The 26471-nt window shown below is 37.7% G+C and overlaps 2 protein-coding genes across 5 annotated transcripts in view; one reads left to right on the top strand and one right to left on the bottom strand.

Moving 5' to 3' along the window:
• The window catches only part of LOC119731144 (zinc finger CCHC domain-containing protein 24-like), a 32207-nt gene extending 16747 nt beyond the window's left edge, over positions 1-15460 (top strand). For 2 of the 4 annotated variants that reach the window (XM_038204175.1, XM_038204176.1), the window contains exons 5-6: positions 9312-9476; positions 10190-10315. In XM_038204175.1, coding sequence (XP_038060103.1) covers positions 9312-9476; positions 10190-10303 — 279 coding nt within the window. In that variant the 3' untranslated portion in view covers positions 10304-10315. Of the gene's footprint in view, positions 1-9311; positions 9515-10189 lie in introns of all 4 variants that reach the window. The other 2 variants (XM_038204174.1, XM_038204177.1) reach the window with 2 other exon arrangements.
• Positions 15461-24603: 9143 nt separating this feature from the next.
• Positions 24604-26253, bottom strand: LOC119731320. The gene is made up of 3 exons (XM_038204471.1): positions 26109-26253; positions 25751-25830; positions 24604-25305 (listed from the first exon to the last, which is right to left on the bottom strand). Exons 1-3 carry the CDS (start codon positions 26239-26241, stop codon positions 25204-25206), a joined length of 315 nt encoding a protein of 104 aa, XP_038060399.1. The 5' UTR covers positions 26242-26253; the 3' UTR covers positions 24604-25203.
• Positions 26254-26471: the final 218 nt, after the last annotated feature.

Genomic DNA, 26471 nt, shown 5'->3' with positions numbered 1-26471 from the left:
CTTAACTAGAAGCTGAACTAGTTCAGATGAGACCTTGAACTTTCCAATTGATTGATGGATTTCAAGTAGTAGTCTGGAAATGTGTTTCCATTGGCCCTTTTTTTAAGTGAAAGTAACTTACTTATGACATTTCCCTAGTGCAAACAGCCCCCAAATCTCCACTTCAGTACTAGGTCAAATAGTTATTTTCAACATAATTTGCTAGTCTCTGGAGGCCTAGAGATCAAATTTGCTGTGGGTGTGATTTTTTTTGTACTCTCATTTGGAACTGCTGTGCCAGCAAGAGGAATGACATTTCAATTTTCATATTTTTTATGTTAGGAAAACAGACATGTTGATGATGAGAAAACATCCTGTGAAACCTATTTTAGGTCTAGAGTTTAAGGTGCGGTGGCAAATATGCAACACACAGGCTATATTCATTTGATTTCCAAATCAAGAGACTACCAGTACATTTTAGGATACCTTAGAAAAGCCAACTTTTGAGTCAACATTGAGAGATTACAGAATTTGTTTATCAAGAAGTGTTCAGAGACTGGACTTTCTAGTGATTGTTTTTAATTAGCACGTTCCAGTAGCCTTCCTGTTCAACATTCTCCCACAGACTTGCTTAAACTGTCAATAACTGTTAACCAGATTATCTTGCCCACTTCCTTTCTGTCTAATAATGTACATGCTTACATGCTGGTGGCAACTTTGCAAGTTGCATTTGGAAGGTGATTAGTTTAAAACAATAAATATGAACAGCTGGGGTTTTAAAAGCTTGGGATCAGGTACATGTCAATTACCTTTTACAAAAATTAAGTGACTACCTTGCGCATGCAAGTTACTTTTTTGTAAATGTAGATCTTTGGGAGACTGGTACTGGAGTTGAAATCCATTGCAAAATGATCTTCTGATGTTCTTGATAGGATTTTTTTTTTCGCCCTGTAGCTGTGAAACTTTCTTCTGCTTGGTTTCCCTCCCATTCTATACCATGATGAAATACAGATGGTGGCATTGCTAGCGATACTGACAAGCTAATGGTTGGCCTGTAAACATTTAAACTCAGTTTCGATTGGAAGGAAAACAGATGAGAATGGAGTCTCCCGATTGGCCCAAGTCCAAAACAACTTCCTTAAAAGGTTGAGTTCGAAAGGCCATCTTGACAACGTCTTTGCCTTTTGAAGAAGGGCAGATCTCCCGCAAGAAGCAATTATGATGTTCCACTTCAGATATGCTCTTAATTCTGTTTCTACCATTAGAATATTGTAAATATGTTTCACCTTTTAGAGTTATGTTGGAGTCCGGACATTTATTTGGCGTGTAGAACAGCTGTGTACATGATTTGTAGCTAATGTTCGTTTCAAGATACATGCACATTATATATTCCCTGGTACAACAGAAGGTACAATAATTCTTTCAGGTTGACAGGTTCCAGTCCATAGACAATATTGTGAATTATGAACTAAAATTGTCTCAATTATATCACCCTCTTCGGTTTCTCTGATGGCTCAGCTAGTCTGGCACTGTTACAGCCGTGGAAATTATTTCCATTAAAGAAGATAATTTTGCAAACATAAAAAAATAAAAACAATACCAAATTATTATGGAATACCTTTCTAAGTTACTGGTCTGTAAGTGAATAACAGTCTAAAGCATCCTGTAAAATCATGGCACCTGGTGTGCTGTCATTTTCAAGAAAAGTTTTATTTTTGTATCAATTTCCAACACTGGTCGGCCGACCAACGTTGGAAAAAAATGGCTTTTGTCAAATACTGCCCCCAACTATATTTAGTTAGTCCGCATTTTGTTTGCAATCGATTACAGGCTTAGGCCTAAGCCAGCTAGACTGATTCCCTGACATTACAATACAATTCCTTGACGTCTATAAATTGCTCCGTTTCATCTTAATTGGGGTCAGGGAACCAGACTACAGGAACAAAAATTTGGTTTTCCAGCATCTACGAACACAAAACTTCAAACAAGTCAGTGTAACACTATTCCCTATGAAATACTAACCCCCAAATCCATCCATTTCTGAAAATTACAGCAAAAGCAAAGGTTGTATATTATATCAGATTATTTGTGTGTTACCAATTGTTCTTCACCTTGTCAAAACTTCCCAGATTTTGGGGCGTGTCTTGTGCAGTGATAATAGTGCTGGTGGGTCCTGTCATTCAATTGAAGGGCTGAGCAGCCCTAGGTTGATGGAAACTTACCACTCATCCAAAACAAGTTGATTGTCACCCAATCTTCTAATTAGAGGTCCCCAGATAACAAGCTTTAATTGACTGAGAAAAACAGCTTACCACATGGGTAGCTGGCTGCTACACCTAATTAGCCTTAAACAACTGTCAGAAAGAGAGTTTTCAAGTTAAGTTTCTGGTCTTGGTCTTGGTAATCATTGGATATAGGGTGTTGAATGATTGGAAACTTGAATGGTGTAAGTAATTGGATTTGTGGTCTGTCTCTCATTTCCTGTCTCTGCCTCAACATCCTGCTTAGAGGTAGACAAACAGATAATAACAGAGATGGTTTGATGGGGGGGGGGGAGAATTTAGCACTAAAACTCTTTGATTTGCATCATATGAAACTTGGAAACCGCAAAGAGCTGTTTCTGCAAACGATAAACCACTTACTTTAGAAGTGGGCATTCAAAGACTATAGGCTTAGCTTTACCATAGTTCTCTATGCCTTGACTAAGGTTTTGGCCATGCTTAAATGTAAAATCATAGAGCTAGGAATCCATGGTAAAATAAAAGTCTGAGCATGCTGGCTCTTCTATGGGATTCAACCCAAACAGTTTCTTCTTTGTTCAGTGGCGCCTGTACTGTGAAAATACAGCTATATTTCTCATGTTTTGTGGTATGAAACTGACTACCAATGACAAATTATTATTGGGGTGGGGGTCTGAATTTGAAAAAAAATAATAATCTGATCCTGACTTGACAGACAGGGCAAAATGTTGTGGGAAAAGTACAAAAACAGAATTTGTGAAAATTCCCCTATAATTATTTGTTTTGTCCACCTTGTTTGATAAAACGCTAAACCACACCTTTAATCATTAAAACTGAATTGTTTTTCTGTCTGGCTTTTACTCTCTATTGTTAAAAACAAATCCCAGTAAACAACATCTTTATTAAGTTAAACTGAGAGTTTCATTGTTTGGGTTTTACTTTCAGACAGAGCAGGAAGAGCCTGGAGAAGTTATAAAATAAGAAATCTAGTGGCCATGTCTTGTAATGTTGGGCTGTGTGTGGTACCGGTAGATTTTGCTAACTTCTGCTCTATTTCCCATAACAAATAACAACTCTCCTGCCAAACAGCATCCCTATTACCAGAGCAACAATGGAGGGATTGTTATGACTTTATGAAGGGGGTTGTCTGGCTAAATCACGGCCATCACTCCCGAGATCTGGAATCAATCAGCGACTGTCTGTTTTTGGGGAGTAGCTTTTTTTTTTAACCTGGAACAGACCTGTACTATGGCCAAGATTTCTTGGGGTACTCACACAGGGGGAATGGTCCAGAGAGGAAAAATATTTCTGAATGAGACCCTTTGTCTTTTGAAAGTTTGAAAGTTGGAATACTAAGGTAACTTGCAATTGGCAGTTTGACATGTTTAAAATTGTTTTTGATCTGCTGTTTACAGCTAAACTGCACTGAAATGTTCAACAACTGAAAGGACTGTGTGTATTCTTCTTTGCACTGGTAGAATTTACAAATCCCAACTTTGTGGAATCTACCAATATGCTGTTTGTGTATAACAAAAATTGCCGACTTTGTTTGAATGAGTTATCAGAGCTGAAGCTTTTCACTTCATTGTAAAGCCAGTGAGCCCAAAGAAAGTCCTGGCAAAGATTTTTTGGCCACTGGTCTTTTTTTTTTACCAGAAGGAAATGCGACACCACTGATATCAACTCAGCCCATCTAATCAATTAGCATGTCCCAAATTGGATTCTACCATTCTTATCTGGGTGGTATCTCCAAAAGTCCTGATAAGCTCCGCCCCTATCACAATCCCTGTGACCTGATTGGCTGGGAGATCCTGGCAACCAGACCAAAAGGTCATTTGATGGAGGTCACTTGGTCTATCAAAATTCTGCTGGGCATTCTCTGCTGGGCATTTACTGCTGTTTGAGGAAATCATTTTCTTCAGGACAGCATTTCGTACATGTACAATGTACAAATGTACATGTACATGTATGTGTGTGCCTTGAACTCTGAATTCAGAACCAACTCAATTTTGAAGATCCCTTTAGCCTTCTTAAGAAACTCCGGGTTCTTTTTTGGGGGGGACGGGGATTTTATTCGAATTGAAGACAAGCTCGCCCCTCCTGAACACATTTGTGATTGAGCAATAAAACTGAGCCATAATTTCTTTGATGGAGGAATATTCAACTTTCAACGACATTGATTCAAATTAAATGTAAAAAAAAGAAACCCAAAATACTGACATTGTGTGTAATATCGACTTTTTTTGACAAACCAGCTTTACCACATGGAGTCCTTACTAAAATATCCAATTTTTCTAAGCTTAGGTTACATGTAAGGTCAAAAGTTTACAATAGTTAAAATTCAGTTGTGACGTACATTACTTTGTAACTCTGTACGATAACCGGTGAATGTCATCAGCAGTGTCGTGTGTCGAGTCACAAGTACTGGTACTGCCGCACAAGGCAATTCAATTTACGCTTTTGTCCAGATAATGTCTTGTTCAAAGCCCACGCATTTGCATTTCTTAGTGAAAACTAAAACCCACCTTTTCTGTTTAAAGAAATAAGAAACAACTTTCTATCAATCTCTATTATCAATGGATTGCAAGTTTTATTATTGTTTTTTTTTTTTGGGGGGGGGGAGCTTTGATTTGTATTTGTTTTCCTTGCTTTGCCCCTTCTAGGTTTTTGTTATGCTTTGTTTTTAATGATTTTTTAAGCTTAGAATTATGGAAAAGTCCCATTGAAAACAAATCCCATCGTTGTTGGCATAAAACAGCCGTCTGGTAAGTGCCGACCACAGGGGTCCAAGACCCTGCCAAGACAAACTGCTGGCATTTGAGTTTGTTGCCATGGTGACCGGCTTTTTGGCTGGCAGCTGATGTTTCTCTCAGCATCGCAGGGCAAGCCAGATGTTGGTTTGGTTGATGGAGAACCCAGACCCCTCCAGAAACTGAGAGAACTAAACATTGTTTGGTCCAAGTCTCCTTGAGTGTGTATTATGTGCCTTCGGGCGATGGTAGCATTTAATAGTGGCAGTGATTCCATGGTTGTTTACCAAGAAATATTGTTAAAGGTGCAAGCTAACCACAACATAATGTTAAAATAATTAAATGGTATCCTTCATCAGAAATTTTTTTTTATCCTTCATGATACATTTCGTTTCTGATGATTGTATTTATTCATTGATGTTATGTTTTGCCCTAGCTGCTGATTTTGATTTTTTTTAAAGGTAAAATACAACATTTGCAAACATGAAAAAACAAAACTGCCAAATTACAATGTATACTGAAATACCTTACTGAAATACAAGTAAATAATACTCAAGCATCCTGTGAAATCGTGGCACCTGGTGTGCTGTCACTTTCAGTTTCAAGAACAGTGGAATTTTTGTATCATTTTCCAACGATGGTCGGACCGTCATTTGGAAAAAGTGCTTTGTTTTAATACTGACCCCAAACAGTATTTAGGCCTAGTTAGTCTACTTTTTGTTTGCAATCGAATCTGTTATACATCCTTGAATTGTTAGCTAGCTATAGTGTGGTTCCCTGACCTGACAATTCCCTGATGTCTGTAAATTGGTCTGTTTCGTCTAAAGTAGTATCAGGAAACCAGACTATAAAACTGCATTTTTTCCTTGGTTTTTCCTTTATACCTTTCAAAGTTCCAGAGTTCCTCAGCTACCAAGTAATGCTCAATGAAATTCAATTTTCTTTCAAAAACTTAGTGATGTTTCTTGCTGTTAAGTGATTTTAAGTGTACACAACCTTCCAGGTGTCTGTAGGCCTACATCATGGAACAGAAACAGATTGAGAAGCATTGCAAAGTCCAACCTTGTACATTAAAAATTCCAAACTGTCATGCAACAGTTAACTTATCACTTAGGCTGAACAAAATTGTGTGTGTATACAGTTATCGGTAGGAAGGGAAATACATTTGATTTGTTACTTTTATTTTTGTCTGTCAGTCTGTCTTACTTTGTACACTTTAAGATCACTTAAGTTAAACGATATTCTAATTAGGTTTTTTTTATTGTTAAATTAAGTAATAATACACTAAAAATGCCCCCCCCCAAAAAAAAAACTTCAAAAAAAAACAACACTTTCTTTTCTAAATAATAATTAAAAAAAATATAAACTTTTGGCAATAAACAGTCAGAGATCGCCAATTTTGCCACCAAAAAAAAAAATCCAGGTAGGTTAGGGTTAGTGTTGTGCATTTACGGTTAGTTCTGGAACCGGTTACCCTATTGAAGTAAAACATGGGTAACTGGATAACCGTAAAAGAAACTCAACCGCACGATTCAAATCCTGGAAACTGTCTGGAGGCTTTACAGTGTAAACTGCAACTTTCGCGAGTTGCATCTGTCGCGCCTTAAAATGCACATACATGAAATCTGTTGTGGTTTTCCATGCAGTCAGGTTTTTATTTCAAACCTTTCTTTTTTCTTTGTCTGAGAAGTTACAAAGAAATTTGTAAAGTTGGATGAGGGAACCCGATCCCATAATCTGGAACCAGTTCCTGACATCAGCGGTTGGGTACTTGCGGGTACCTGATTTGGATGAACACTAGAGGGGCAAGACTCAATTTGTTATTTGGTATGGAGTTAATGTAAATTTTGATTTTGAACCATGATTGCTAATGTAGAGGACTTACATGTACAGAACATGTAGCTTACCAAAAATAGACCACATCTTGATTGCGCATGATCATAAGTTTTGGGACTAGTGCTCAGGTTTCTTGCAGAGTGATTCCGGGCCAAGTTTTTGCTGGCTCCAAAGATTCTATATTCCCATAGGAAGGGCTGAGGGGAATATTCCCACAAATGTCAAGTGGGAACAGTTGTTCAGTTAAGGAACTTGTTTACTGTCCCAGTGGTACATGTTATTGATAGAAGTACAAGATGCTGGATAAGGCTATATTGATTTTGTTTTTGGCAAGGTTTGCAAGGTCAGAGTAGCCTAGGTTTTGAAACCTTGAAAAAATGTAACTTGATAACAGGACTTGATTAAAGGGTTCATGGGCGATTTTTTTGGTGCAACTTTCTACTCCTCTTAAATGTATGAAAACAATTCGACATCCCTTTTTTGGTTAATTTTACTGAAAAGTGCACTTCTTTAAACATTGAAAAAAATGTCCATGTTTTTTTCCGACAACTGAGAGTGCTGTTGCTGTGATGTCATTTCAGGAAGATTCTGTTCAGGTTAGGGGTTTTCTGTTCAAATTGTGAACCCAAAAATTGCCCATTGAAAACATTTTGTGAGAAAGGCTAGGTTTGCTCATTGGCTTACTGCCATGTCCTGACACAACGACGAATCACCAAAGAATAGAAGATTAACGACAGAAAATATCCAAATTTCAAGCATTTTTTTTGGTGCTGAAAAATAGCTGTAACATTGAGATTTCTGCCCGGAACGAAGTTTTGTTCATGAATATGGAGAATTGGAGATTTGCATTAGCATAAAAACAAAAAAAGGCACCAAAATACCCTTAAATACCCAAAACAAAAGTTGAAAACTAGAAAGCCCCCAGAGAGTGCAAACCTCCATATTGCCAGAACGATCCTAAAAGAAATACTCCCACAAATGGTGAGGAATCCCCCAAAAAATCCTGGATCCAGACCAGGATCTGGATCACTTCCAAAATCTAATGGATTTGCACTTTTACTAACGACCACCCCTGAAACCAAAATAAATAAATTATATGCCTCACAAGTCCGACGCCTTATGATGCCTCATAAGTCCGAAATTGAGCTCTTCTGCATACATTTGTAACTTTCTACTGCAGGCTTGAACATGCAGGTCAAGTTAGTGTATTCTTAATTATTTCATTGCTGTTTTCATTGCGTGGTTTGGAAATGGAACAAATGTACAGTCCCATAGTCTAGTTGAAAAGCGGATGGGTGTACGTGTATTAGTCATAATATGAAACTTGACCAAACAAGGCTGGGAACGTGAGCTGAGCATTTCAGGTACTCAGTGACACTGTTTAATTCATTTTCTTGGCTGGAATTTAGAAAAGAAATCTCCAATCAAGTAGATTTCCATTTTTTGAAATGCTTACAGGTGCATGTCTGGACTGTAGCCATATGGATTTCCTTTCTATTGAGTCACATCAAACAAGGCTATAAATATGTTATCCCATATTGACTCCATCCTAACTCCTGCGTCATAATCTAGTCAATCACAAGTCCATTACACATTAAACATTGAATCGTAAGTCAAATCGTAAGTTTGGCCATAGGTAACAGGGGTGAAATATGACACAGCAAATGCCTTTGTTATTGTTTCATGAGACTGAGGGACAAATGACGACGTGCAATTGAGTTGTCAGTGCCCTGTGAATTGTGACTGACTTGTTTGAATTGTGACTGGATATGTGAATTTTGATGAACTTGTTATTGGGTAATTGTGATAGACTTGTGATCAACGCTTGATGACTTGTGATTAACTTGTGAATAACTTGTGACTGACTTTAGATCCACTTCTGACTAACCTCTGAGACTGACTGACGTTTGATTGACTTGCTACTGACTTGTTTAACTGACTTGTGATGACTCTAGATCGACTTCTGACTAACCTCTGACTGACTGTTGATTGACTTGCAACTGGCTTGCTACTGACTTGTGACCAACTTCATATCGACTTCTGACTAACCTCTGACTGACATTTGATTGACTTGCGACTGACCTGTGACTCCCCTCTGATTGACTTGTGACTGACCTGTGACCGCTTTCAGATCAACTTCTGACTCCTCTGATTGACTTGTGACTGACCTGTGACTGACTTGTGACCAACTTCAGATCAACTTCTCACCCCTCTGATTGACTTGTGACTGACCTGTGACCCGACTTCAGATCCACTTCTGACTAACCTCTGATTGACTTGTGACTGACCTGTGACCGCTTTCAGATCAACTTCTGACTCCTCTGATTGACTTGTGACTGACCTAAGACCGACTTCAGATCAACTTCTGACTAACCTCTGATTGACTTTTGATCGACTCATGACTGACTTGCTATCGACTTGTTACTTGTGATGACTTGTGTAACTAGATCTCCCAAAAATCTCCCAAATTCAAGCCTTTTTTTATATTGATTTTTCTTTTTGGTAGGCTCGTCCAAAGGGTGAAGGACTGACACCCTACCAGGGCAAGAAGAGATGCTTCGGAGAGTACAAGTGCCCCAAGTGCAAGAGAAAATGGATGAGCGGCAACAGCTGGGCCAACATGGGCCAGGAGTGCATCAAGTGCCATATCAATGTCTACCCACACAAGCAGGTGCGTTTGAGTTGGAAAGACCGCTTCTAAAAGTCTAGGTGAGGCATAGTACTCTGTTTTGGCCATTTCACCTTCATTTAGGGTGGGGGAGGGGACATAGCCATTAGCCAGTAGCAAGAGACATTCTCTTCATGCACATCTAGGATGTTTTCAGACCTTTAAGGTTGGGTTTGGGAGTACTGAATCATCTTGTAATTATCGACATTTCATCATTGTCGTTGAGGAGGGTACATGTATGAGCCAAGTTGATTCGGCAGGGCAAATGTAAAACATGAACAATTGTTAGTGGAAAAAAATCCAGAATCTTAAATCTTTGTCAAATAAGCAGAGCCAAGTTTAAGATCAGTTCAACTTCTACTTGTACACATCAAATTTAGGTTGTTTTATTCATGTCATGTTCATCTGGGATAGTAGGGTTGGCCCGGGTTATATCAACACCCAGCGAAGATTCATCCCATTAAGACCATTTCACATCCATCTCTGTTTATGAACTGATGATCCCGGGCTAACCATAGGATGCCCATGAAATCAAACTTTCTTCCGTAGTCTTTGACACTGTTTATTAAAAAGCTGCCATGCTTGATTAATACAAATTCCATCAGACGCATTTCCACCCTTCGCATTGTCGCCACTGTGTCAATAATTTCATGTCAAATAAAATTTAATGCGAAAAACTAAAATGGTAACCAATTTGCTCTTCTTGTGATAAACAGCGCCCTCTGGAGAAACCAGACGGCTTGGACGTCTCTGACCAAAGCAAGGAGCACCCTCAGCATCTGTGTGAGAAGTGCAAGGCACTGGGATACTACTGCCGTCGTGTCCAGTAGGTTTGAACCTACCCCCACCCCAACCCACCCGACACCACTCCTATGTTGTAGTCGAATCTATCACAAGTCCAATCAAAAGTCAATCACAAAGTCCTTTCAGTTTCACAAGTCCAGTCACAAGTAAAGGGATGAACAATAACAAAGGAATGTGCTTTTGGTCACAGTTCATTTGAGTAGCTTGTAACTTGATATGATATCGGATGGCTTCGTTATGGACTTGTGATGGAATCAACTACACCACTGCCCATCCCCCACCAAGACCGAAGTTATGATAGTCGCTTATCCTTAGTTGTAGAGAAAGAAGACCTCAAATGTCAATCATAATTCATCAAGTCTCCAGCTGATCAAATGAACTGTGATGGTGGCTTTTGATCCTGCCTCATTGTTAATCCGGCCACTTGAGACCCAAGGATTTGACTTCCGATGGACTGATACAATTGAAATCCACTTCAATTAAAACTGAGAGTATTTTTGTGTGACGATATCCACGAAGAGAGTCATATTGGTCTCAGAATCATGATTGTACTGCCCTAATTGATTCCAAGATAAAAAAAAAACACATTGCCCAAACAGATCATGGTCAGTAATTGAAAGGTTTTCAAGCTTTTTTTACGGAATTCATATAGACTAGCTGGAGAAAGAGGATTTGGAGCATGGTTTTTGATGGTAGAAGTTTCTGTTGCATTGTATCTTGAAGGTTCTGGGTGTTGGAATTTGGAAATTGGATATTTGGATTTTTCTCTACGTCAATTGTCATTTCTTTTCTTCAAAGAAACTTAATTCTACTAAAGTCTTACGAAATGTGAAAAGTTCGGATTAACGGCTTTCAGAATTGTGCCGAACGAAATTGGGGTTAATCTTCTGAAAATGCTGTCTTCCAAAATCCAGATCGATTAAGGGAAACAATGCTTTGTTCCTTTTGAGTTTGGCAGTTGGAATTAACACCTATTGCTCATAAATCATTAATTAAAAAATACCAGCAGATGATCACTACCGGTAGAAATATATTTTAAAAGCATTAACTCATCTTACAGTAGCTCATACTTAATTTAAAAAAAATTGAATTAACCAGGCAATATTTGTTTTAAAAAAGATATAACGAGAAACATCTTTTTCTTTCTTTTTTGTTGTGTGGTGCTGCCTTGCGTCTTGCCTTGTGTATATAGGTGTGTATATATTGCCCCTTGCATTAGACCGATGCTAGACATTTCTCAAAATATGCTCATTCTCACAATGGTGGCAACATGTGTGCTGTCCCATTAACGAAAAAACAATTAATATGTCGATTAAACAGTGCTACTTTTTTTTATGATTTGGCAAACTTGATTTAATGATTAGATTTTTTTTTAAGATTTGAATTTACATTTGTATGTTGGTAGTTGTAGATTAGATGATGTTTCTTAACACTGTACTCTTATACCCTTTTTTTTTTCTCCGAGAGAGTTATGTTCAGATGAGCTTTTAATCTTATATTTTTAAGATGTAACAGGGACAATGACGGGAAAAATTATGAAACGTTTAGAAGTATTGAACAATTGTATCCCCACGCACCTGTCAAGTAACAAAATTGAACTTATTACGAAATTGCTGATCACAAATGTCTGGTTAGCTCAAAAAATTATTGTTACATGTACCATCATTGACATAACTTGATAAAAGTTCATGTAAAACCTGTAGAAGTTCAAAAAAAATCTATCAAAATTGAAAAGGGGGTGGCTAGTGCGTAATGTGTTCGCCTCTCACCACTGTGTCCCGGGTTCGAATCTCGGCTAGGGACCACATGTGAGTAGAGTTGTACGCTGGTTCTCTCCTGTGCCATGAGTGCTTTTCTCCGGACTCTCCAATTTTCCTCCTGCAAAAAGCAACACTTTTAATCCAGCTGTTCTCCGTGGTCATATATGAGTGGTATGTCACAAAAAGTACATTGTCCCTGTCGTCATTGTACAAATTAAATAATTTTGTGCATTTTTTATTTAATATTCATGCTATTTGTATTCGCTTTTAATTTTAAGTTGTATCGGTTGAAGTAAGCATAGCGTAGCAGAGCCTGTTATTTAACGTTGTCTTAAATATTTTCAATTTGTATGCATATATTTGTTCAAGAAAAAGGTACATGTATTTCTTAATTAATGCAAGACGCACCAACATTTCTTTCCTAATTCTTTCCTGTGTAAGCCGTACTGAACTTAAAATTTTTAAAAGGAATTTTATTGATCGAGATTTTGTTTTCCTGTGGAATTTGTTATTTGAGCTCCTTTTATTTTTTAACGAGTTTGGAGAATTGGTTTCTTATCTATATACAGTTGGAATTTTCCACTAATATTTAATACGTTGGGTTATGTGTGTATATTATATGAGTGTTACAAGTTTCTTCCATCTCATTTCTGTAGGATATACAATAATGTGTGTATTTTAGCTCTTAGTTCTGATATTACTAAGAAAAAAAGAGACAAGATTTATGGATAATTTTTTTGTTCCTGTTGAAGGAAACAAGGCTATGGGATATATGTATAAATAGGTAGTGTTAGTGGCTTTTTTTCTTCAAAGATGATAAAGTGTTTTCAGTGATAATGTTGCCATTTTTCGGATGTAACTTAAAGTTGATGGTTCTCATGACAAGGTTTGACGTCTTGGATTTTATTACCTACGTTAGAATCGTTAGCATGCATTGTTCAATTCAGTAGCCAGAGATTTTCCCAAGTGTTGGAATATTTTGTGATATAAAAAATTGGAAATTTTGCTTTTCATAATGAGGATGGATGATGGTGTAACATATCTTATTATGAGAACAGAATTTAAAGTGGCACTCATGTGCTAGAACATGTGTATGTTACTAATAGATAATTATGTGCACATATACTGTGGCGCTTCTGTTTTAGGAATTGCTACAGTTTTCAGTCAGGATTTAGAAGGACCTATCTTTGTCTGTTTTGCCTGTTCATTGGAAAAAAATTCTTTAAGACGAACATGCAAAAGAATTATTCTTCACTTGCAGAAGAGTAGGTTTATCTAACATTTGTTGTTAGTCCAGACCTTTGCCTTTTCAAGGAATCCAAATTATCAATATTAAGTTGCTCAATACTTTAATGTACTGGTGGTAGGAAGATTTCAACCCTTGATGTAACTTTTTAAATTGTGTTATTAGTCCTTGATAAAATCTCCGCATTCGTTTGGTATGGTTTCACTTAATTCATCAGGACCCAATCGAAAAGAACCTCTATACAAGCATGTAATGTGCAGACGTCAAACACTGATTATACCGCCTAAAGCATCATTGTTGTCATTTTTTTTTATTAAACCTCCCCTTTCCCAATTCATTTAGTTTGAATTGGTAAACATGAATCATAATTGGTTCTAAACTGCCTTTTTAATTTCCTTATTGGACTGTATTTCCTTTAAAATGCCTGCCATATCTTGAAGTTGTTTACAGGGTTTAAGCAGGTCGACCCATATTTTGTTATTTTCTAATTTTTTTTGCTGATGGAATTTCTGCTTGTATTTTCTTTCTATGGATGTTGTACTGCGATGTAATAATTTGCACCATATTTGATTCCGAGTTAATTTAGATGTAGTGGAGACTTAAATAGAGCATTTGCATCTTGCAATATTGGTTTGACATCATGTAATTGCCAGCTTTTTGCCACTAATTTGCCAATAATGGGATCAGGTTGAAATACAGAGTTTCTTAATAACAACAATCAAGTGAACATTTGTAATTCGTACAAATTCTCAAATAGATGTAGTTTTGTGTCATGTAGTTCATCCAAGTAATTTTAGTAAATTTCAACAATAAAAGTTTACCGTATGTACATTTAGTAAGAACGTTTGATAAAAGAATGTTGTTAATATTTTTCTGTAACTAATTAAACGTAGCGTTTATGTGAGACACATAAATGGTATGTGTTTGTATTCTTACAAAAACAAGTCAACCCAACCGTAGAATTGGGGATGGAAAAAAAACACCCCTACTTCCAGATAGTCTGTCTTGAAACAGTGATTGTATCTTAATGTTTTGGGATGTACTATTTGTGTTCAGTAGGCGTTTAGAGGGGTGTTTTTTTTCTCTTTTCTCCGGAAGAGTTCAAGTAGTTCTACTGCCGTGTGTTATAAGCAGGGTATATATGCTGTTCATAATTATATTATAGCCAACACAATGATGGAAATAATTATTCATGATTGTTAGTACATTGTTATGCAAAACGAATCATGCTACGAATTGGGAGTTATATTATGCCGTAAGGACAGTTCTGAACGGCCATGTTTTTAACACAATATTTGGAGTATAATGTCTTGCCATGTGCATATTATTGAAGGATTGCGGTGTTACTATATATATTTTGTTGCGTCACTAATAACTTTGCACTTATGGGAAGTTTTTTACTGGTTTGTAAGTCAAATTCTCTAAAAGTACACGTATTACTATTTTTCGCATGGACGTTTACAGGTGTATTACTGGTTAATATGAATAGTTTGGACTATTTTCACATGTTGAATTATTCGTTAGGTATTTTGTGACGGTCAAATGTGGTAGAATTGTAATACAAGAGTTTTTCATGCTCTAAAGGATAATCGTGAGCATTTTTAGAATTCTGAAGGTAATTAGGTCTTCCAAAACAAGCTACCGGTAATGATGTTGCACTTGTCAGAAGAAAATTGCATTGTATCGTATGTCATGTACTCGAAAAACAAATACTGTACATGGTCACACGGTTCTCTGTACGTTCCACGCATTTTAGTATAGAGCATTGCTGTATTGAATCCATTTAACAGAATCTGAATGTCGCATTACTTCTACTACTAGCACAGTAAATAATCGCCTAGGTGACAGTTTAATTGAACTGCTCACGAGTTGGGAAATATCTCTTTACATCAAGACGAGAAACATTACATAAATTTTGCCAGGCCAAATTTATGAACTTGGTGACTGATGCCCGCCAACGGTTGTTCAGTGCATGCGAGGTACATGTACATGTAGTTATTGATAATAATATCGTGTAGGGTGTATATAACTGTGTGCTACCAAACTGTTAATCATATCCTACCAATGATGTGCTGTATCCGTATGTAATGATATGTCATTAAATACATTGTGTATATGAAGCCGAGCTGTAGGGAACCATGCGAATTATCCAATAAAGTTGAAAGCTTCGCCTTAAATTGAGAGTGCATGTATTGTTTCGTTCATGTCCGTTTTTGAGGTAGTCCATAAAGAAAACATGTGTTGGCTTTGTGTTATCGGCAAAGATAACAGAAAGAAGATCAAGAAATTGTCAGTTGTAGAACATAAACTATAATTTAAAAGGTTTAAAAGTTGACCAGAGACACATTTATTATTACAATGTATGTACATGTACTTCCTTGGGTACTTGGCAAAGATAAACAGATTACATATATTTTTTGGGAAAAGGTAACTCTTTATATTCAGTGTTTGTGAAATGGGTCAAAACAAACAGTTACCTTATTGCAGTTTTGATAACTTATTCTTCCTCGAAGAATCGCTTTTTAATCAGTAGGGCCACGCCTCCTCTAGCTCAAGGCTTGCCCCCCCCCCCCCCCAACGCACCCCCGAATTGGTTAAGATTTTGGGGACGGCAAAACAGAGGATTTTATACTTTCTTAATTGAGTGCCCTTCAAAATCCCCCAAATCCTTGTAATTTCTTTTGCATATCCTCAATTTATCATTTTTTTTGAGGGTGGGCGGGGGAAAATTTGCCCACCCCAATTCCCATTGGCACGCCTGCAGACGCCCATTTTTGTTAAATGTACAGTCGACTCTCTTTAGTACAAATCTGTTAATACAAAATTCTGGTTATAACAAACGTAAAGCCTTAGTCCCGACTGTGCATTTATATGTACAATGAATGGGACTGATGTTCCTCTTAATACAAAATTCTGATATACATGTACAAAAAATGTACATGTAACAAACAATTTGCTAGGTCCGAACGAGTTTGTTATAACGAGACTCGACTGTATATTAAATCAAGAGCAAATGACCTCACACTTTTTTTTTGGCTTTTACGCCCCCCCCCCCCTCATGCTCCCCATGCAAATTTGACCCCGTTTCATTCCGCAACTGGTTTAAAACATGAGGAGGTACTATTTTCAGATACATATCCTTAAGAGTGTAGCAATGGTGTGAAAAGAATGTTTGATCGAAGTCAAATCACGGTATACTAACGCCCCAACATCTTAATTCTATTTCGTGGTCGAAGCACATCGGAATTAATGGTCAAACCATGAAAGTGTGCACGTTACTTTTTACATGTTTATCTAGTCATATGATTATTATTACCGGAAGAAGAGACGAAATATAAATATACAACACATGTACATATATCTCTCGCAGAAAGTTAAAGATCACCGATCCGGTCACACGATGACGTTTGTGTTTCTTGTGATCGAGAGTTGGTGATGTACAATATGTACAGTACATCTCGATACACTGTACGGATACGAACAAACAGCGCGCACAGTATGGAGGGAGCATTCCTTTCCATATACGGGCATTGAGTATCACCCAACCCGACCTATCTACTCTAATGTACGGCAGCTGATAACACAACGTAAACCAGGCTGTTTTTCTTGACTACATGAACCATTGAAAATAATGGTGCAATGACTTGGTCATTGGGTAAGCTTTAATACATCATGATGGATTTTAAGACTAGACAGCTGAACTGCTTGGACACGCCATGGTCTGCATGTTGACATTTGGCACAGACATTTAATCATGAGGTACTAGGTGTTGCGTGAACTTCAGTAACCTCAGTGCTATGAACTAGGCCTGCATTTATTGACATCACTAATCACTTCATACTGAAATACCATACAGCATATGTGCGATATTAGGTACAAAAGGCGGTGTATAGCGGTATGGGTCCTAGGCTGTCTGCCTGTCTGTCTGTCTGTCTGTCTGAGGTCTGTCTGATGTCTGTGTGTCATGTGCTTGAAAAAGGCCGGAGTGTGCGGAAGTAACAATGCAAGGGTCAATGGAGAGGCTTGGACCTCATATATACATGCAATATATACGGTTCCTCTGATTTTGAGGGCATCCGGTGATGCTTAAAGGCCCATTCTTGGGGGTTCCTTCAAGGTGTCACTTATGCTCCAGTTGAACTGCCCTCTAAATTAAGTCACGGTTGGCACGCGTGTTTTTTTGTTTTGTTTTGGCGGCAAATTTGTTTCTTTAGACTTAAATTTAGTTCAATATTACGATATTGTCTCTATGAAAAACACTCCAAAACGTATCGCTGTAACGCAAAATATAACGTTGATGATAAAAAATGTAGCAAAATTGCTTCACCAAGGTTCACCCACGCCCACCTGGGGTCAACATGCAAATTGAGGTCAAAGTAACATTAGTATATGACTACTCAGCTGGTTACGGCGCTGGTTGATACACAAACGCAGGGTGATCGGGCGGACAGATATTTCATTGCACATTGCCCAGTAAAGTTGTGAATAGTTTTATACCAGAACAAAGAGAAAAAATCACGATATTCAGTCTTTTCCAGTAGAACTGTTTGTTTTAATTGAAAACAAAAATGCGTCCTTTTGGGTTTGATAAATTTCAGTATACATTGTATTTACACGTACAACGTTACTTCCGGTTAGATGACTTCATCAAGTTAATGTGCAAACTGATTTTTTTAGTTCAGAGATAACACATATGAAGTGAAAAGAACGTCTGAAAATATAAAATTTGAAATTAGTGTATTTAGAAGTGTATGAACTGATTACACCTAACTTCCGGTTTGATGACGTCACAGCTTTAGGATGCTCAAGGTCAATATTGTACCTGATATGATTATTTGTTCCACGAACATCGCTACTGATACCGATTAAAACGATGAATTTGATTAAAATTAATGATACCAATTAAAAGACAATTGATCAGTTTCAAATTCTCCTTATTATAATTTCATATTCGATGACGTCACGACCCTGAAACTTCGCCAAGTCGTTTGCGGTTGACCAAAGAATATCTGTCGGCAATTTAGTAACGAGTGCGAGTGCACGATAAGCTCTGGCGAAAAATGCGCCGCCGCAAATGGCAAATATGGAACATCATACTTTCGATCAATTTTCGTGACACACAGACAGACAGACCATCCAACTAACCGACCGACCACCAACTTGTAGAAGCTCCTGCCAGAGCTTAAAAATATTTTTTTAAAATGTTTTTAAATCAACAAAAGTTTACCCCAGATCACAGCCAGGCACATTACATAATTTGCATGAATGTGCGAGATTTTTGAACATAATAGCTTACTGCATGTCATTTACTGACACAATAAAGAACCACCAAAGGTAAAGCAATTTATGACAAAATATCTAAATTTTTAGCAACTTTTTCGTGCTGAAATAGTCATGTAATATTAATCTGCCCGGAATGACATAAACGTTTTGCTCATGAATATAAAACTTTGCATTAGCATAAAAACGGAGAAGGCACCAAAACACCCTTCAAAATGGAAAAAATTAAACTTGAAAATTAAGGTTAAATGTGACACATAGAGGTATTTTCAAGGTTTGCATTGAAAACATTACTTTGCATTAAGCTGTTCGGTCAGACATACGCAAGAAAACATGTAAGAAATTACCGAAGAGGAGTGTTCCCGATGGTACAACCATTGCCAAACATACATGCCCCGATGTCTTGCACGTCAAGAAATCGTCAACGTAAAGATGTCCCTTGCTCAATCATTTAAACACGTAGAAAAGAATGCTGACGAATCACCAAATCACGTTTAGAAACACATTCAATTTAATAACTAGATCCTTCAATTTACGTGTAAAAGCATGAGATTGCACTTAACAACCATTCAATTTATAATGCTTTCAAATTAAAATGTCAGGTTGGGTCACTTAACTTCGCAGGAGCTTGACGTTGCGTCAATCATTTGTGAAATGTGAGCAAAGGAATTCAAAACCGGTTTATATAATTACTTTGTTCGTCTCATGTTCTTCGTAGTTGTTCCAATTTGGAAATGCGTAAAACTAACTGTTCCCACAAGATTCTGCGACAAAGCAGCAAAAAAGGGCCACATTGATCACTTTTTTCCATAACAAGAAAGCACATAATACTGAAATGAAAGAAGCTTATAAGCTAATTGAGGAAAGGTTAGCGATATATAAGAAAACCCAAATCGCTATTTAAATCAGGAAGATAAAAGAGCAAAAGGTACAGTTAAGAACGTATAACAAAAATTATATAAACACGATAAAAAGAGGGCAAAGGATATCTTAGTTTAGTGTTGCCTATAAGTTTATTGTTTGTATGTCGACTTTCGTGTATGAATTTTCTCGCATCTCTAGTTTACACTTTTACTTGTAGCGCCCTCAATACCAAACAATTCATGGAAAGGCAATAATGAGCGCGCCCTCATTCTAGTTTTTGTAGGCGGGGTAAACGAAAACGTTTTCCAGTGGAAAAAGGTGGAGCGAAAGCCTACTAAAGATTTGCTTGCCCCCTCCCCCCCCCCCCCACCACCAACAAAAAGGCTTAACAGCTATGCCATTATAGGGTTGGTTGGGGCTACTAGTATTTTTCTGTTGGAATCTTCAGTAGGTTTTTGCACCACCATTTTTTTCACTGGAAAACGTTTATTTCGTTGACCCCACCTACAGAAACTAGAATGAGGGCGCACTCATGACTTGTTTGCCTTTCCATTAGTTGTTTGGTATGGAGGGCGCTACAACCGTAGGCACACTGAGAAATTGAGAGAACTGTCCAATGAGGGCGCCATCACACACCGCCATGCGCCGGCACAAGTACAACGTCAAAAAGTAGACTGTCCCCCGCCCCTGAAAAGATGGGGACCAGTAGCTAGCTCCCGTTTAAAGCCATTTATTGGACACCTCTGAGCGCGTGCATTAAGAACATATAACACAAATTATATAAACACTTTTACTTGTAGCGCCCTCAATGCCAGACGCCCTCAATGTCTATGTTTGAATCGCTGCTTATTAGCGCTAGCTTTGTGTATCCGGAGGGATGATTGAACACGCGATTATTAAAAAAAACCTCACTCATGTCCTACCTCAAAAAGTACGTAAAAACGCCAGTGTCTCAATGAGGGCAACTTTCAAGCATTTCAACTGCATAGGTTTTAAACACTGAACAGTAATTTTCCTCTCTTTATTGATATTTGGCAGAGACACTTCCGAATTCAGCAAAAATCGAAGCTCATCACCTCGGAAATTGTACGTTTGTGGCGGGGCCTATTGGCATTTTGCAATAGTGCGCGGAACCTTTACCGTTGTGAATTTGAATTCACGAGACGGGATTCAGTCATACATATAATTTGCATAAAAGTACTGTTAAAAAAACCTGTAAAACACTGTGAAGATGGGTCTTTTTCTTGCTTGCCTTAAGATGAAAATATTTAGATTACTTTGATTACTTATGCCGAAGTTCTGGGCTCTGCAATGTTGGTATCGAGATAGCCATTGGAATAAAACATCGTAAAGAGTACTCCATGTACTTTGTTAATCATGGCCATCAATACGTATTTTATTATTATTAAGTATTAATCATTTCTGGTAATGAAACTAAGGATTCCTCAAAAGCGCCTAGTATAGGCACTGTAGCTCGCAAGCATGAAGAAACCTGTGGAGAGAAGACAATGAGAAGAAGTTACAGTTTTAGAGGTGAGAGGAAAAGCCCTGAAGAATATTCTGGGGAAAACCCACGGAATCAGGTAGGGACTGAAAACCCAATCCACATATTGGCCCAGGCGGGATTCGAACCCGGATCACAGCGGTGGAAGGCGAGGAAGGTACCGCTACCGCTATTCGGGAGTTTGTTAAATTACATTGAATATCTGTATAATTATTGTTTATAATTAAACAATTAAAGAGCCAGCTCCAACTGGTTGACTGCCCCTTGGCAAGCCGTACCCTATGGTGATATATGTTTTATATTAATTTGGTGTTGTGTTCATAGAAAAAGGATGTATCATAAGAATAGACGTATTATGTCTAATCCACCGTGTTTGTTAATTAACTAATTAAGGATGGAAACTCCAAGCGACCCTGATTAAGTTAATGAAAAAACTCAACCATCCGAGGTCTGGGAGGTCAGGTTAATTGTCTTTTAGTGCATGCCAAGTATTCAAGTTGAGGAAGAGAGTGACCTTAGGGGCCATTCAGAATTTTCAATGTTTTAAAATTTCGACTTTTTTTCCAAATTATTTTGACCCACCCACCCACCCCTAATTTCGATTAATAAAAAACTGAACATGACTGTACATGTACATGCACTTGTATGTACATGTACTTGAACACCATGTACATGTGTGTCTAGTTCAGTGACGGCGTGAAGTTGTTGGTCATCCTCTTTTATGTGATAAAATATGTGATACCTCACCAAAAAGTATCTTTTAACGAAATTCAATCAGAATATTTATCCATTTTTTTGTTAAAATGTTTAATTGTTGTTTTACTTGTTGGTGTCCCTGCCACACTGTACGATGGTGTAGCCGTGCGTTACGCACGTGGATTGTTTACTTTCGTTTTGACGGGGACTTTACTGAATAGAGTCTGGTGACTGTACATAGAAGTTTCTTTGAATAAAAGTCGAATCTTTCATTCGTGTGCACTTGTGCAAAGCAGGGGCAGTGGTTCAAGGATATCCAGTCGATTTGCAGAAAGTGTGCAAGAACGCGACTTGAATGTTTTATGTGTCCACAATACAACGACGCTTTTTAGTTATTTCACTGTGTGACACAGTGAAAAATGTTGAAATCATAGGCCTAATGGCGTCAGCGATACTTGCTGGGGAGCTCTTGCGTACGACTTTCTGTACTTTGGTACTGTTTTTTTCCAGGACAATTGTGTGTACGGTAACCCGACGTACCAAGATTTTTAAAGACGAAATTGCCGACCTCAAAATTGTTAGTGCCATATTTGGCAACTATATGTGCGTTATTAGTTTAATTAAACAAATGAACAGGTTAATTAAACATAGTACCATTGAAGGTACCTAAAAGTAAACATAACAGCATAGAAGACGGACAGACGAACATAAAATGTTACAAAATAAACATTTATTTGTCTGGATAATTTTTTTAGGGCGTTACCGGCAAGTTAACACAAACTTAATTTGGTGTCAAATAGATCATGAATACTTTTCTTTGACTTTTCATACAAGTTTACATAAACTTTAACTGTATGACCTGCAGTGGCGTAGCCACGGGGGGGGGGGGGGGGGCGCCATCCCCCCCCCCATGAAACCTTGTCGCCCACCCCCGGGTCGCCTCCCCCACTGAGATTTTGAGTTTCGAAAAAAATTATCATTGATCTACATGACGCCCCCCCCCCCCCCAATGAAATGTTCAAGCCCCCCCCCCCCTGAAAAATTCCTGGCTATGCCACTGACAGTACATACAGGGGACGAAGTTGGAAAAGAAACACGCATCGCTATATCGGAACGTTTGCGCGTAGTTCAGGCAAGTCAAAAGCTCTATCTTTCTTTGTTTTTTTATCTTTTTTTTCCATGGAAAGTGAATTTCGATTTTCAATTATTTAGCTTGACCCACCCACCCACAATTTTGAAAAAAAGATCGAAATTTTAAAACACTGAAAAATCTGAATGGCCCCTTACGAGTCCTGTCGAAATAAAAGGCAACAGTCAAATTGCAGCCACACGGTTGTTTAAGTAAATACGCAATTATGAGCAAACATTGACGAAAAATACTCTTTTCAAAGCAATTTATTAATACATTTAGCTTCGTCGTTGCATAGGACTGCTCGGATGAACCATCAGACCATGGCGAACTGAGCTAAGCCAAATTGCCAACTTCGACCTTGGCTTTCGAAACAGCGACTGAGGCCATTAGGCGACGTAGTTAGAGATCGTTATAATAAGCTGAATTTTGTTGGGGCACGGCGCAATGGTGAAGACTTTTGGAATGCGCTGGCTGTATTTTTCCTCAGGTGAATCGTATCCGTGGTGAGTAGTTTTTGTTTCTGTCGAAGCACTTTATAATTCACCAGCAGAATATTATAGTTAAAGCCTACGTTGGTAGATATTGAAGAAGTAGATTTTCCCGGTTACTTTAAAACGTGTATCACACAAATTCAACGGATAGATACTTTTGTTTCGTTCCAGGTTACTCCCATGTAATGAAATGTTTTAACGCAGTTCTTCTAAATGCACCTTTGTGTTCCATTGAACCTTATTTTAAATTTTGATTTTGCTACAATTATGGTCATTTTTTGAGCACTTTTGTTTTTATGCTAATCCCAATGTACATAATGCATGAGCAAAAGAGTATCATTTCAGTCAGAAACCTCACGCTTCAGCTATTTCAGCACAAAATATTGCCAGAACTTTGAATATTTGGCTGTCGTAAATTTTGTTTTCTTTGGTAATTCGTTGTTGTGTCAGTACAAGGCAGTAAGCCAATGAGCCAAGTTTTCTCACACATTTGGGGTGCACAATTTGAACAGAAAACCATTTCGGTTCAATAATTTAAAAATTCATTTTCAGTTCAGTGGGTAGTATGAAAATGTCGTAATTTCGGTATATCTAGCTTGTGGAGATTTGGAAGGTTGCTTTCGGAAATATCGTCGGCGTTTTCACGAAGTGGCGAATCCGCCCACACAGCGCGAACACTGCGTTTTGAGAAAATCGGTTTTGAAGTTGGTCACTTTTTGAAACGGTCATTTCTCCCCACTTTTAATCCAAATTTCAAAAGACTTTTCACTGGTACGACAGCTCATTAGTTAAATGACATGACCAGATACATATATCTGCAATTGGATCTGTAGTTTAAGAGCTGTTAATTACGAAACGGATTCGCCGCTTCGTGAAAACGCAGAATCCAGACCTTAACGGATTCGCCACACACAGCGCGCGGATTCGCCACTTCGTGAAAACGCAAAACGCAGAGGTCAGTGGATTCGCCAAACTTGAAAACGAGGCCAAAAGCTCTTCGCGCGATTCTACGCTCATACGCGCACAGTGAATACGTTCAATCGGCGTGACCGCCTCGGTTTCGATCGACTAATGGTGGAACTTGCTATTACATGTACTTATTTTGTACAAATTAAACACGTTTGAGGATTGTAGTATTACATGTACAAGTTTAAATGTCAAGATTACAGTTTATTTTAACTGGTATTGAATTTCCTGCAATGTGACCCTGAACAATAGCTTATTTCTTATATCATTGTCATTTTAAGGGAGGTTTAATATAGTGATTGTAAAGGGGTGGATAAAAAAATCATACTGACAAGCAACTTCTTTATTGATAAATTCAGAACTTCTTTATTGATAAATTTAGGTATAATTCAAGTTTACAATTAAGGAACATTTAAAAGAGATTTAAGTAAAAGCAGTTACTGCTTGGGGTTATGTAGAATTTTTTTTAACATTCTGATAATTGTTATTCATGAGATGGGCCGCCCTGACACTATCTCCACTATTAACGCTACAAAATTAATCACGATGAATCGATTACATCTGAGACTTTTAATGCTTCAGAGACTTTAAGACGCTGAACTCCATCGTTACTTGAAGAAAACTCTTCGTTCATAGGGCACTCACTAAATACAAATTATCTGTATTGCCTAAAAGGTAGAAATAAAACTATTTCCATGTTACTTCCATACAATTTTCAGTCACATGTTTGGTTTCTGGTATTTAGTTGTCAGCTTGTTAGTTAGACATCCACAAATAGATTATGTGTCAATAATTGCACGCTTCAAAATCCTCAGTTTCATTGGAAGGATTTAGAGAAAATCTTACCCTGAAAAGTTATTGGGCAATCTTTGAGCTGGTGAACTGTACTAAGAGGAGACAGCAGTCTGAAGATAGTTGCTTTTAATTAAATGTGCAATGGACATCATTAAGAAATCACAGAAGAGATTAATTTCACACATAAGGGACTCATGCATTCCAACTGTTCAGGGTTTTTTGTGCAAGCAATGAGCCTAAATTAGGACACGAAGAAGGTTCTGTTGGAATCGTGTCCATCGTGCACAGCATCGCCTGCAAAGACAGAGAGAGAATGAGAATGGGAAAAAGAATTGTAATTCAATTGTTTGTTATTATTTACAACATATATATTCATACTTGCTGCAAACTATGGTTGCTAACATGTGCCAAAAAGCTTTAGTCACCGCTTATCATTTTCAATATAAGTTCCTTCTGAATTTCAAAACTAAAGCATAATGTGTTATTATGAAGACAAACTTTAGCAAAAATCCAAATGTCTAAGGCACAATGAACAAGGCAACTCCTTGTTAAGTGCATGATTTTATGTTGGTGAAAAATAACAACTTTGGCAATAGTGCTACATGTTAAATTACATTCATAACAAAGAATGAAGGGACATTCAAATATAATAAACCTGTTGTTTTTTCTGGACAGAGTGTACTTTTATCAGTCACAATCTGAATCAACACTTTTCCCTGGTTTCTAAAAATGTGCCTACCTCAGAAACACCTGTACCCAGTTTTACAGTTCTTCCTGAAGAGATGCAGCATGTTTCACTCATGCTGAACCAGAACAGCTCTGTAAATGAAACAAACAAAACACACTGACAATAAAAAAGTTCCACAGTTACTAGAACAACTATCATATAGTAGGCCTATTCATTCACTCAATAATTTAAATTTAGAAGCAGTGATGGGGACATTGTATCCAATGACATCATGTTCTATGGATCTGTGAAGTACAATTTTTAATATTGTGAAACTTCATTTTTGTATACTTTTATTTGCTATTTAATTAGTCTGGATTTCAACCATGGTGCTGAAATGACACAACATGTTTTTTTCTCAAGGACTTACGTTTCACATCAAGGCACGCCAAGCAGTCTGATGTTGACACTTCTGAAACTGCAGATGTCAAGCTTACATATCCTATAGCTGCTGTTGGATAAAAAGATGTGGAAACATTTTTATATTGACATGAACTTATCATGCCGTTATCCAATAGGGCTAATGCATTAATTGTGGACATTTCCTTATGCAGGTTGTTGCATCCTATTTCAGCTCTAAGCTAAAAATCCGAAATAATGGAAATGGGTGACATAATTGTTCAACTCGTTTCTGGCTTATTATTTAATGCTTATTATTACATGTTTATGAAGGGCCTAGGCCACGTTGTACTTGTTTCCCCCTAAGTACTAATCTTGCCCTGGCCTAGGCTAG

This window comes from Patiria miniata, unplaced genomic scaffold (assembly GCF_015706575.1).
Source record: "Patiria miniata isolate m_02_andy unplaced genomic scaffold, ASM1570657v1 HiC_scaffold_23, whole genome shotgun sequence".
In the NCBI taxonomy this organism is placed as follows: domain Eukaryota; kingdom Metazoa; phylum Echinodermata; class Asteroidea; order Valvatida; family Asterinidae; genus Patiria; species Patiria miniata.
This window is presented reverse-complemented; position numbering and strand designations above follow the sequence as displayed.

Excerpts from the sequence above, each read along its gene's own strand:
- LOC119731320 (XM_038204471.1), bottom strand. The coding sequence starts at position 26,241 with ATGATAAGTTCATGTCAATATAAAAATGTTTCCACATCTTTTTATCCA. Across the intron at positions 25,831-26,108 it reads GGCGTGCCTTGATGTGAAAC|AGCTGTTCTGGTTCAGCATG; the intron begins GTAAGTCCTTGA and ends TTTCATTTACAG. Across the intron at positions 25,306-25,750 it reads TGGGTACAGGTGTTTCTGAG|GCGATGCTGTGCACGATGGA; the intron begins GTAGGCACATTT and ends CTGTCTTTGCAG.